Source organism: Heptranchias perlo, chromosome 6, assembly GCF_035084215.1.
Source record: "Heptranchias perlo isolate sHepPer1 chromosome 6, sHepPer1.hap1, whole genome shotgun sequence".
Lineage (NCBI taxonomy): Eukaryota > Metazoa > Chordata > Chondrichthyes > Hexanchiformes > Hexanchidae > Heptranchias > Heptranchias perlo.
The window spans coordinates 17,120,775-17,134,114 of record NC_090330.1 but is presented as its reverse complement, the minus strand read 5'-3'; the positions used below and the strand labels follow the sequence as shown (position 1 = coordinate 17,134,114).

Here is a 13,340-nt window from a genome sequence, read left to right as displayed (position 1 = left end):
CTTGGTGGCAGAGGCAGGCCGCTTCCTCCCACCCGCCGGGGGGAAGATCTCTGTCCTCCCCCTCCTCCTCACCCTATCCAATGATACCTGGAGTGAGGCATCATTAAACCTGGGAGCAGCCTTCCCCCTGGGCTGCTCCATGCTGTAATTTTTCCTATTTTCTGCAGCATCAGTCAGTGGAGGACTGCCCCTTTAAATAGAGCTCCTCCAGCTGACAGACCTTGCTGCGCATGCGCAGTCCGCCCGCCACGCAGCTTACCAGCGGGAAACCCGGAAGCACAGGTAAGTGGCTCCAATTATCCTGTAATCGCGTGCGGAGCACACTGATTTCACCGGGCGCGTTACCCATGCGCTCAGTCGACCCCCCGCTGCGAACCCGCCGCCCTGCTAATATCGAGCCCAAAGTCTCAAGCCCACTGTCCATATCCTCACCCAAGCCTGGTGTGGTAAAGGTCCAGGCAATAGCATTGTGAGCTTTTCATTTCTCTCTTTTTCCTAAATCTTTTGTTACATTTGGCGTATCTAACCAAAATATTTCCACCTAATTCTTTTACAGCCTCTGTCTGCTGTGAAAGGACTGATATTAATGTCTCGTCCTCCTTCACAATTTCTTGCCCTCTTCTCCGTTGGTATATGGGAGGGATGTAATGACACAGAGTGAAGGGGATCCTGGGGAACCAGTTGAAAGTCCCAGTAAATTTCTCAGTTCACCATCTTGAACCCTATAATTGCCTCTCTCCCTGCTGGTCTCAACCCTCTAAATTCCATTCTGCAACCCTTTAGATCATGTTTACACCTCTTACTTTTTTTGTTTTGGCTGAACATCTCATCCTCAATTTTGAAATGGTCTCTTTGTACAGAAACTAATGCAAGCTGCTCCTGCTGTTTGTTGATCAGCAATCTTTTCTCTAAGTTGCAGGATTTTATTCTCCTGTGCTTCCATTGCTAATGGTTTCTGCATCAGTTTCTCATTCTTTTCTTTTTCCTTTCGAACTTTAAGTAAAACTGCTAATAGCCATACTACCTTTGTCTACTATCTTTGAGTTTCTTTTACTAATTCAGCTCCCTGAACCAAATCTTGCACCTACGTGCTGCTTTAACCCCCCAAATTGTTCCTCCTCCCGTGGGAGTTTGGCAGACTCCAATTCTTTGATAAGCTCCCCGAGCTTATCTCCTGTTTTGGCTCCCTTAATTGTTACACACATAGAATTACATAGAATGTACAGCACAGAAACAGACCATTCGGCCCAACAGCTCTATGCCGGTGTTTATGCGCCACACGAGCCTCCTCCCACTCTTCTTCGTCTAACCCTATCAACATATCTTTCTATTCCCTTCTCCCTCATGTGTTTATCTAGCTTCCTCTTAAATGCATCTACACTAGTCGCATATGTTATCTTCATTTGTGCGACAAGCTTTTTCCAGTAATTGCTACCCATCCCTTTATGAGCGATATCTCTGCTAATCTTGACACACCACATGTCTACACACATTTTAACGGTTTGAACAGACCTGATTGACCACAGTTCGTAAACAAATTCAGAGTGCATCATGCGGTTCTGCTGACTCACAACAGAGTTTTCCAAGATATATCTGCTGACCCACAGACGTCTTTTCAAGATCTGTCAAATAATCCCTCGTTTCAAGATATGTCAACTAATTGCCTCAAAATCCTTCACCCGTTTTTCAGGCGCTTAATGGGCATATAAGTGTCCAATATGGCGGGCAGGAAGCTCACACTGATTACGAGCTAAAAGCACTGTGGGAGAACCTTCACCATACGACTGCAGCGGTTCAAGAAGGCGGCTCACCACCACCTTCTCAAGGGCAATTTGGGATGGGCAATAAATGCTGGCCTTGCCAGCGACGCCCGTCCAGCGCGCATGCCAGATCTATTTAAAGCAATCAGTAAAATATTTAATTAGGGTCCTACGCTTATTTTGTGACATCGGGCTGCCCCAGCGTCTGACTCGACATAGAATCATAGAATGGTTACAGCACAGAAGGAGTCCATTCGCCCCATCGAGCCCGTGCCGGCTCTCTGCAAGAGCAAGCCACATCGTCCCACTCCATCGCTCTTTCCCCGAGCCCTGCAAATTTTTTTCCCTTCAAGTACTTATCTATTTCCCTTTTGAAAGCCACATTTGATAAATTCAATCAGTAACTTGTGGCGCTAACAGGCAGGAAGGACCCTTCAGCGGTGCTATTTAAAGGATACATCCACTTATTACAGGTTAGTTGCTGGTTTGTCATTTGAGGCTGTTATTGCCTCCCAAATCTGTGCCCATCTTTCCCGCAACCCCATGTTTGAGTCCCTCCAATCAGGTTTCCGCCCCGCCACAGTACTGAAACGGCCCTTGAAAGCCACAAATGACATCCTATGTGACTGTGACCATGGTAAACTATCCCTCCTCGATCTGTCTGCAGCCTTTGACACGGTTGACCACACCATCCTCCTCCAAAGCCTCTCGTCCATCGTCCAGCTGGGTGGGACTGCACTTGCCTGGTTCCAAGGGAAAGTGGCAATTTGGATCTGGAATTGGCTCAGTGGCAGGAAGCAAAGGGTAATGGCCGATGGGTGTTTTTATGACTGGAGGGCTGTTTCGAACAGGGTTCCGCAGGACTCAGTACTAGGTCCCTTGCTTTTTGTGGTATATATTAATGATGTAGACTTAAATGTAGGGGCATGGTAAAGAAGTTTGCAGATGATACAAAAGTTGGCCGTGTGGTTGATAGTGAGGAGGAAAGCTGCAGACTGCAGGAAGATATCAATGGACTGGTCAGGTGGGCAGAAAAGTGGCAAATGGAATTCAATCCGGAGAAGTGTGAGGTAGTGCATTTGGGGAGGGCAAACAAGGCAAGGGAGTACACAATAAATGGTAGGATACTGAGAATTGTAGAGGAACAGAGGGACCTTGGAGTGCATGTCCACAGATCCCTAAAGGTAACAGGGCAGGTTGATAAGGTGGTTAAGAAGGTGGAGGCAGAAACCCTCGTCACATTTAAAAAGTATCTGGATATACACTTGAAGTGCCGTAACCTACAAGGCTACGGACCAAGAGCCGGAAAGTGGGATTAGGCTGGATGACTTTCTCGGCTGGCACAAACACGATGGGTTGAATGACCTCCTTCTGTGCTGTAAATTTCTATGATTCTATGAAGACCACCTACTTCCACTTCCTTAACATTGACCGTCTCCGCTCCTGCCTCAGCTCATCTGCTGCTGAAACCCTCATCCATGCTTTTGTTACCTCTAGATTTGACTATTCCAATGCTCTACTGACCGGCCTCCCATCTTCCACCCTCCATAAAATTGAGCTCATCCAAAACTCTGCTGCCCGTATCCTAACTCGCACCAAGTCCCGTTCACCCGTCACCCCTGTGCTCGTTGACCTACATTGGCTCCCAGTCCGGGAATGCCTCGATTTTAAAATTCTCATTCTTGTTTTCAAATCCCTCCATGACTTCGACCCTCCCTATCTCTGTAACCTCCTCCAGCCCTACAACCCTCCGAGATCTCTGCGCTTCTCCAATTCTTAAATTGCAGAGAACCTTATCATTAAAAGCTGTTGAACAAAAATGTATGCATTGCTCTTAGGATTAGTAAAAGAATGGCTGTGACTATGAAATAATTATGAAATTTGTTTATCCGATCTCCTGTTTAACCACTTTTTTTTGTATTGATTAAATTAGGTTTATTACTTTTGATTCATGCAGGGTCCAAATAATATTCCAGCAGACATTATATTCATTGTGAAAGAGAAAGCTCATCAGTGGTTCTGTCGAGAAGGAAATGATCTAATTTTCTGTGCTTCTATTTCCTTGGCAAAGGTACGTGCAATGTTCAGACAAATTGCAGTGTCAACTGGGGGCCTGCATTAGGACTGGGGAATAGAAGCATATTTTTCTTTTGCATGATATGATTTTACAGATGACTTCAATAAGTACTCCTTAGAAATCAGTAAATATGTACCAACAGCATTATTCTAAAAATCATTTTTATAAGACTTCAATATATTTTCTTTTTCTTCTAAAGACTGACAGCCTAATCAACCATTTGGGATCAATGGTTTATGTCAGTTTCATGTACACTATAGACTACATATACAGATTTAACCAAAAGTATTAGAATACAGGGGAGAGGGTTCATAGGCAGTGAGTTAATAGGACCTTAAAGTGTTTTTATTACAAAGAATTACAAAGAATGTACCGCACAGAAACAGGCCATTTAGCCCAACAGGTCCATGCTGGTATTTATGCTCCACGTGAGTCTCCTCCTACCCTCCTTCATCTAACCGTATCAACATATCCTTTTAGTCCCTTCTCCCTCATGTGTTTTATCTAGCTTCCCCTTAAATCCATCTATGCTGGTCACCTCAACTACTTGTGGTAGCAAGTTCCACATTCTTACCACTCTCTGGGTGAAGACCTTTCTCCTGAATTCCCTATTGGATTTGTTAGTGACTATCTTATATTTATGGCCCCTAGTTCTGGTCTCCCCCCCAAGTGGAAATATCTTCTCTACGTCTACTCTATCAAACCCTTTCATAATCTTAAAGGCCTCTATCAGGTCACCCCCTCAGTCTTCTCTTTTCTAGAGAAAAGAGCCCCAGCCTATTCAATCTTTCCTGATAGGTAAGTTCTGGTATCATCCTAGTAAATCTTTTTTGCACCTTCTCCAGTGCCTCTATATCCATTTTATAGTGTGGAGACCAGAACTGTTTGCAGTACTCCAAGTGTGGTCTAACCAAGGCTCTGTACAAGTTTAGCATAACTTCTCTGCTTTTCAATTCTATCCCTGTATAAATGAACCCCAGTGCTTCGTTTGCTTTTTTTATGGTCTTATTAACCTGCGTCGCTACTTTTAGTGATTTGTGCACCTCTACCCTAAATCCCTCTGCTCCTCTACCCTGTTTAGACTCTTATTTTCCAAGGAAAATGGGTGGCCTCCTTATTATTCCTACCAAAATATATCACTCACACATATCTTTATTAAAATTCATTTGCCAATTTCACGCCCATTCTGCAAGTTTATTAAAGTCTTCCTGTATTTTGTCGTAGTCCTCCTCAGTATTAATTATATCCCCCAATTTGGTGTCGTCCTCAAATTATGAAATTATACTTCCCATTCCCAAGTCCAAATCGTTTATGTATATGGTGAACAACAGTGGTTCCAGCACCGATCCTTGTGGAACACCATTTTCCAACTTTTGCCAGTCTGAGTAACTACCTTTAACCTCTACTCTCTGTTTTCTGTTTTGTAGCCAGCTTGCTATCCATTCTGCTACTTGTCCCCTGACTCCACATGCTCTGACCGTAGTCATGAGTCTACTATGCGGTACCTTAGCGAAGACCTTTTGGAAATCCAAATATATTACATCTACTGCATTGCCCTTGTCTACATTTTCTGTTACATCTTCAAAGAATTCAATAAGGTTGGTCAAGCATGACCTTCCCTTTTGAAAGCTGTGCTGACTATTCTTTATTACATTTTCAGTTTCTAGATGTTTCTCTATTACATCTTTGAGTATGCATTCCATTATCTTTCCTACCACCGACATTAAGCTAATTGATCTATAGTTCCCTAGATTTGTTCCATCTCCCTTTTTAAATATAGGAATCAAATTAGCTGTCCACCAGTCCTCTGGCACTCTTCCCCTTTCTAATGAATTTTTATATATATGTAATAGTGCCTCTGCAATCTCTTCCCTAACTTCTTTTAATATGCGCAGATGCAATCCATCCGGACCAGGGGTTTTATCCTCTCTAAGTTTGATTAGTTTATCAGCTGTCAACCCCCTTTCTATCTTAAATGTCTTTACATCTTTTTGAACACTTCTTCTAATGTCATGCCCACCATATTAGTCTCCCTGGTAAATACTGAAGCAAAGTAATTATTTAATATTTCTGCCATTTCACTGTCATTGCCTGTGAGTATATCGTGTACCCTTAGTGGCTCTATCCCTATCCTGATTTTTCTTTTGTTATTTATGTGCCTATAGAATACTTTACTATTTTTTAAATATTCCTTGATAATTTAATTTCTTGGTTTCTTTTTGCCTTCCTAATTGTGTTTTTAACTTCTTTCCTAACCTTCTCATATTCCCTTTTGTCGTCCTCTCCTTTGTTGTCTACGTACTTAGTGTATGCCTTTTTTTAGTTTCAATTTGCCCCTTACTTCTTTATTCATTTATAGTGTGTCGTTACTGGCTAGTTTCTTCATGCTTTTTAGTGGGATATATTTCTCCTGGACTCTAGTGATCACCATTTTAAATGTTTCCCACTGCTGTTCTATTTCTTTGTTTATCAGTAAATTTTTCCAGTTTATTTTTTCTAGTTCCAGTCTCATCCCCTCAAAATCAGCTTTTTTCCAATTTATTACTTTGGTCTTTGTCTTACTTATGTTCTTCTCAATCTTTATGTTGTGATCGCTATTGCCTAGATGTTCCCCTCCACTTACTTCTCTTACCTGTTCTGGTTCATTTCCCATTACTAGATCCAGCAGTACTTCCTCTCTTTTTGGGCTTTTTACATACTGGGTGAGAAATGAGTCCTGCACACATTGTAAAAACTCCATTCCCTGTACCCCTTTACCTACCTCTTCTTGCCAGTTTATTTGGGGGTGGCTAAAATCTCACATGACTACTACTCTATGCCCTTTACTCATTTCACATATTTGCTTACGTATTTCTTCCTCTACCTCCTTTCCACCAATAGGTGTAGTATAAACTTATTAGCGTGATCGATCCTTTATTTTTTATTTCAACCCATATGGATTCTGTTTCTATCCTTCTGTTACTTATGTCCCTCCTTTCTACTGCCATTATGTTATCCCTAATTAGTACAGTTACTCCACCTTTAGTTGCCAATCCTGTTCTTTATATAGCCATGTTTCAGTTATTCCTACTGCATCTGGTTCCTCACTTCGGATTATTGTCTCCAGTTCCCCCATTTTATTTTGGACGCTGTGCACATTGCTGTATAGGCAGTTTAAATTGTCTTTAGTAGTTGTTCCTTTAACTTTTACACTTTTTACCTTACCATTTTTTTTATTTATCACTCCCGCTGTGGTTATTTTATTGTTTCCCAGACCTGGAGTATTGATGGTTTCTACAACACTGGCTTAAACTTTACTCTGGTCCCTTTTTCTTACTCTTGTTTTATCTTTTTTTGCTAATATTTTTGCCTGAACCCTCCCACCTTTTATTGGTTTAAAGTCTTATTAACCATCCTATTTTATGTTAATGCTAGAAGAATTAGAAATAAATGTTATAATTACAGTCATGTGTAGATGTGGAGATCTTAGATATTATAGGTATCTCTAGGATATGGTTAGATGCAATTGATAGAGCAGAATTTCAGTTAAAGGGATACAAAAAAGACAATAAAACAAAAGAGGGCGTGAAGCTCCATTTGTTCTAGAGATAGATGATGTTGGTCTGCAGGGTACAGTTAAAGCAATTTGGGTGCAGTTGGGTCAAACTATTGGTCCAAAATTAATCATTGGTACTGTTCTAGGCCTCCAGTTCAAGAAACCCATCAGAACAAGGCACTGTGAGCACAAACTAAAAGAGTAACAGAATTAGCTAGTTTGAGGGATTTTAATTTCTCAGATATCCAGTGGTCCAGTAATGATCAACCAAGTATTGATGCTGCAGGGGAGAAATATTTGTAGATGTTGTAAACGATTGCTTTCTTAAAACAACAACAACAACTACAACTTGCATTTATATTGCATCTTTAATGTAGTAAAACATCCCAAAGTACTTCACAGGAGCGTTATCAAACAAAATTTGACACCGAGCCACATAAGGAGATATTAAGACAGGCAAAGAGGTAGGTTTTAAGGAGCGTCTTAAAGAAGGAGAGAGAAGTAGAGAGGCAGAGAGGTTTAGGGAGGAAATTCCAGATCTTAGGGCCTAGGCAGCTGAAGACATGGCCTCCAATGGTGAAGCAATTAAAATCGAGGATGCACAAAAGGCCAGAATTGGAGGAGTGCAGAGACCTCGGAGGGTTGTAGGGCTGGAGGAGGTTACAGAGATAGGGAGGGGAGAGACCATGGTGGGATTTGAAAACAAGGATGAGAATTTTAAAATCGAGGCGTTCCTGGACTGGGAGCCAATGTAGGTCAGCGAGCACAGGGGTGATGGGAAAATGGGACTTGGTGCGAGTTAGGATACTGGCAGCAGAGTTTCGGATGAGCTCAAGTTTATGGAGCGTGGATGGTGGGAGGCCAGCCAGAAGAGCATTGGAATAATCGAGTCTGGAGGTAACAGAGGCATGGATGAGGGTTCAGATGAGCTGAGGCAGGGGCGGAAATGGGCAATGCCACGGAGGTGGAAGTAGGCAGCCTTGATGATGGAGCGGAGATGTGGTCGGAAGCTCATCTCAGGGTCAAATAAGATGGCAAGGTTGCGAACGGTCTGGTTCAGCCTCAGGAGACAGTGGCCAAGGAGAGGGATGGAGTTGGTGGATAGGGAACGGAGCTTGCGGCAGGGACCAAAGACAGTGTCTTCGGTCTTCCCAATATTTAGTTGGAGGAAATTTTTGCTCATTCAGCACTGGATGTCGGGCAAGCAGCGTGACAAATGAGAGACAGTGGAGGGGTCAAGAGAGGCAGTGGTGAGGTAGAGCTGGGTGTCGTCAGTGTATATGTGTTTTTAGATGATGTCGCTGAGGGGCAGCATGTAGGTGAGAAATAGGAGGGGGCCAAGGATAGATCCTTAGGGGACTCCAGAGATAACGGTATGGGGGCAGGAAGAGAAGCTATTGCAGGTGATTCTCCGGCTATGACTGGATAGATAAGAATGGAACCAGGCAAGTGCAGTCCCACCCAGCTGGACGACGGAGGAGAGGCGTTGGTGGAAGATATTACAGAAGATACAAGGATACACAACGTATTAGAGAACATACGAGGGGAAATCATGTACCAAACCAAATTCTTAGTAGTGATCCCAATATGCTATTGGACCTCTATGTGGGAGAACACGTAGGCAACTGTAACCATAACCTCTTTCGATTCAACATGATCAGCCAAGCAAATGCTACTGAAAAATGTAATACTTTTATAACAATTCTCATGCATAAAGAAGTTGTGTATGTTTCTCGGGTCAAAAGAAGGACACACGGTAGAACAAAACCAAAAGTATCTAAATGGTGATGTCCGAAGACAAATTGGGGTAGAAATTGATATGCATGGCGCCTGTTTTCTGGGTTTAAAATGGGTGCAAAGCATACCAGAGTAGTAGTGGGATGACCTGTTCCAATCTGCTCAGGTGTTGGTCCCACTGTTTTTTAGGCGTCCCGGCCTAAAACGGACGTTAGGCTCCTTACCTTAGGGCCACTGCCAGGCGAACAGTCTGTGGAGATGCGACCAATGCCGGCAGCTCACACTGAGTATACTGATGTCATGTCATTTATGGAAATATTTTTTGTGTCCTTCTCATGATCATTTGTACCCCTTGTAAATAAAAGAGATTATCAGCAATACAGATTAGGAAAGTCCTGATCCCAGATTCAATCCCCGGTCCGAATTAGCTGATTTCAACTGGCAGTAAAAGAGCTCATTTTTGGCCACAGTGTCCCTGGACTAGGGAGCAACCCTGCTGTTGGGTGAGGACAAGATCGAGCTCAGCTGCTGCCTCCACAACCAAATGGCCTGCCAAGTCTTCCTGACAAGGCTTACATGCTTGAGGCACTGGAAGTCTGCCGGTGCACGTGGAATTGTATTCCAGCATGAGCGAGTGCAGCAATTCAAGGCATAAAAATCAAAAATGTTGTGAATAAATACAACAGCAGCTGAAGAATACATGTTGTTTTCAGTTTTTAGTGATTTTGTACAATTCATAAGTTTTAATATTTAAATGTAAATTTGGATTTTAGGCTCTAACAGGTCATACCGTGGAAATTGAGACACTAGATGGCAGATTCCTCAGCATCCCAATCAATGACATTGTCCAGTAAGTATTCATGTTATATTTATGCTGTGTGATTGTTGCCGAAACTCCATAAGCTTGCCCTTTGATTCCTCAGCCCAGTGGCCATTCTTCAGGCGTGAGCCTCAGGAGACATCAAAGTTGAATACAATCCTGTATTCTTCACACACACATACACGGGGTCATTGCGTTAGCAATCAGGTGCAGGAATCCTGGCTGTTTTTTTTCCCATCCCTAGCTCAGGAACACTGAGGCCAGTTGTAGTGCTCTACTGCACTGCCAGCTGAAATACATTTGTATTTATCACAGGAACTTAGAAATGTACAAGACTGGAAAAGACCATTTTTGTTCATTTGGTCAGTCCCAGTTCTAAATCAGAATGTACAATTCATTACCAATATCTTTCAATTATTTTTTCACCAACTACTTGCACAACTTCCTTATAAAATTACTGATATTATCAGCCTTTATCTCCTCCATGGGCAGTCCAAACATTCGCCAACGCTTCTTCAGGACAATCTCTAACAGTTTGCCCACAATAGATGTCAGGCTCACCAGACTGTAATTTCTAATATAGTCCATTTGCCCTTTTTAAAAGATAGGTGTTAAATTCCTTTCTCTCCAGTTTTTTGGTACAACTCCCAATTCTGCTAATTCCCTAAAAATCCCAGCTAGAATGTGACCAATTTTGAATGTCATTTCCTTGACAGTAATTTCAAATGCCCTTAAAATTTCCTCCTGATTGTTTCACTGGGAGAGAGTTAATTGCTTCTTCCATGAACAACGACAAAAGAAATTGTTTAGGATATTCACTATTTCCCGGTTGCCTGATATCACATCCCCAACTGTGCCTTTCAAAGGCCCTACTACGTCCTTATAGCAAAATAAAAAGGGACCTTGCTCAGATTAAGTGGAAGGAAACACTGGAAAACAGAACCATGGATCAGCAATGGGGACAAATCAAATATATTTCATTAAGGAAACAAGTAAGTATTTCAAAGGCTGAGTTTCCGCAGCTGGATAGAGAGACTAGATCAAATTTGAAATTGAAAAAGGAAACATTTACTGCTTGGAATAGATAATAAAAAAGAAAGCCAGGACAAATATAAAGAATATATGAAAGCTGCAAAAAGGAAGGTTAGAAAGACTAAGAGTCAGAGAAAAATTAGCAAACAATATAAAAGGCAATAAAAGGATTTTTAAGCACATTTTATAAGAGGGTATTGAAAGTAGGGACAAGCTGCTAAAAGATAAAAGCGGCATGTTTGTAGTGGAGACTTGGAACGGCAAAGATGTTACCCAAGTAATTTGCCTGAGTTTTCACAGAGAGAGTGGATTTTGAAATTGTAGGACTGTCAGATGCAGGAGTGGGGCTTAAATCTATGACCTTCTGACTCATAGGCAAGAGTACTACTACTGAGCTGAGCTGACACTTGAGAAGTTGTTATTTTTCAGTAGAGCTTAGAAGGTAAAGGAGTGATCTGTTAGAGGTCTTCAAGATTATGAAGGGTTATGACAAGGTAAATAATGATAAATTATTTCTACTGGCCTGTGAGATGGTAACAAAGATTATCACAAAAACAATTAACAGGGAAGTTAGAACAAAATTATTTACATAAGGGTGGTTAGACTGCTAATTTCCCTACCACAATCCATTGTTGAAGCAGGATCCATAAATCGTTTTAAAGGAGAATTAGATAGTTGCTTGAAAAAGAATATTAAAGCATATCAGGAGTGAGCAAGGGAGTGACACTAGACTAGGTGGCTCATGGAGAAAAACACTGGCACATACTTGATGGGCAAAAATAGCCCATTGTTCTGCTGTAACTTTCCATGATTCTATAATTTTCATTTGCAAGGTGTCTAGTATTTTAAAGGTTATTAAATGATTACCCATTGTATTATCATTATTTGGGTGAAAATATTGGTGAAAATTATACTTTTTAATGTAGGGAAAAAAACTCAGAATTCAATGAGTTAGTAATTAAAAAAAATAATGTTAGCTTTTGTCATAAATTACAAATGTTGTTACTGAATTTCAGCATTTTTCATAGCAGGTCAGAAAGAAATAACAGCTCAAATATTAGACCTATTTAGTTATGGTCTTATGTTACTCATTCTTTGACTTTAGATTAATATTAGTTCACTTGCTACTAACATTTAATACTCAGTCAAACCATAAAATAAGAGCTGCTTTTTGAATACAATTGGATATTGTCTTTTTCCTGTTATTTGGTCATGATTACATTGCTGTTCGTGGGACCTTGCTGTGCTCAAATTGGCGGCCCCGTTTCCTACATTACAACAATGACTACACTTCAAAAAAATCATTTACTGTAAAGTGCTTTGGGATGTCCTGAGGTCGTGAAAGGCACTATATAAATGCAAGTTTTTCTTTCTTCATTCTCTTTCTACAATCTAGGAAAAGTACTCTGATTCCTAGTAATTCCTATTATTTTCTTTTTTCCCCCCTAGTCCTAAATACAGTAAAGTAGTCCCAGGAGAAGGAATGCCCTTCTCCAAGGATCCATTACAAAAAGGAAACCTTGTGATCCAGTTTAACATCCAATTTCCAAAAAAACTCACACCACCAAAGAAGAAGCTGATTAATCAAGCATTACATGTATGAAGTCAACATGGCAACAAGAAAGACAGTTATTAAAGGGTCAGGATTGGGAGAAATGTGTATCTATGCTTCTGTATTGATATATAGTGCACTAATTCATTTATAATATAAAATGAAAGTGTATGTTTATATAAAGGGATTACTAAAGCAAACTTTGCATGTTTGGTTATACTTGTGTAACATTTCCTATAAGTAAAGAGTTAATGAATTATGGTGAGCCATTATTGTAATTAAATCACATAATTATAGTCTTTTCTGATCCATGGTGTCGCAGTCAAAAGAACAATTTTTACGCAGATCAACAGATACTTATTTTAGAGATGAAAAGAAAAATTGTGAATGCTGGAAATCTGAATTAAAACAGAAAATGCTGGAAATATACTTCAGGTCAGTCAGCATCTGAAAGAGAAAAATTATTTTGGTGAATTTCCACAGGATTCTTCCAATCTCCTGCCGTAACTTCTGTGGAAGATCAGGGAAATTCTGGAAAAAGTCATTTTTAGTTGTTTACATCATTTTCCCCGTGGTTTTGCCGCTCACCTGCCAGAGAACCCCCTGCAAAATTCCAGGCAGTTCATAGTAGGTATAGCACAGCAAGAGGCCATTCAGCCCATCGTGCCTGTGCCGGCTCTTTGAAAGAGCTATCCAATTAGTCCCATTCCCCTGTTCTTTCCTCAGAGCCCTGTATTTTTTTTCCTTTCAAGTATTTATCTAATTCCATTTTGAAAGTGACTATTGAATCTGCTTCCACCACCCTTTCAGGCAGTGCATTCCAGATC

The 13,340-nt window shown here is 41.1% G+C and overlaps 1 protein-coding gene across 2 annotated transcripts in view; it reads left to right on the top strand.

Moving 5' to 3' along the window:
* Positions 1-12,856, top strand: part of dnajb13 (DnaJ heat shock protein family (Hsp40) member B13) — a 48,538-nt gene extending 35,682 nt beyond the window's left edge. Inside the window, exons 6-8 of one of the 2 annotated variants that reach the window (XM_067985848.1) lie at positions 3,718-3,831; positions 9,883-9,959; positions 12,411-12,852. In XM_067985848.1, the coding sequence (XP_067841949.1) occupies positions 3,718-3,831; positions 9,883-9,959; positions 12,411-12,564 (345 nt within the window). In that variant the 3' untranslated portion in view covers positions 12,565-12,852. Of the gene's footprint in view, positions 1-3,717; positions 3,832-9,882; positions 9,960-12,410 lie in introns of both variants that reach the window. The other variant, XM_067985849.1, reaches the window with a different exon arrangement.
* Positions 12,857-13,340: the final 484 nt, after the last annotated feature.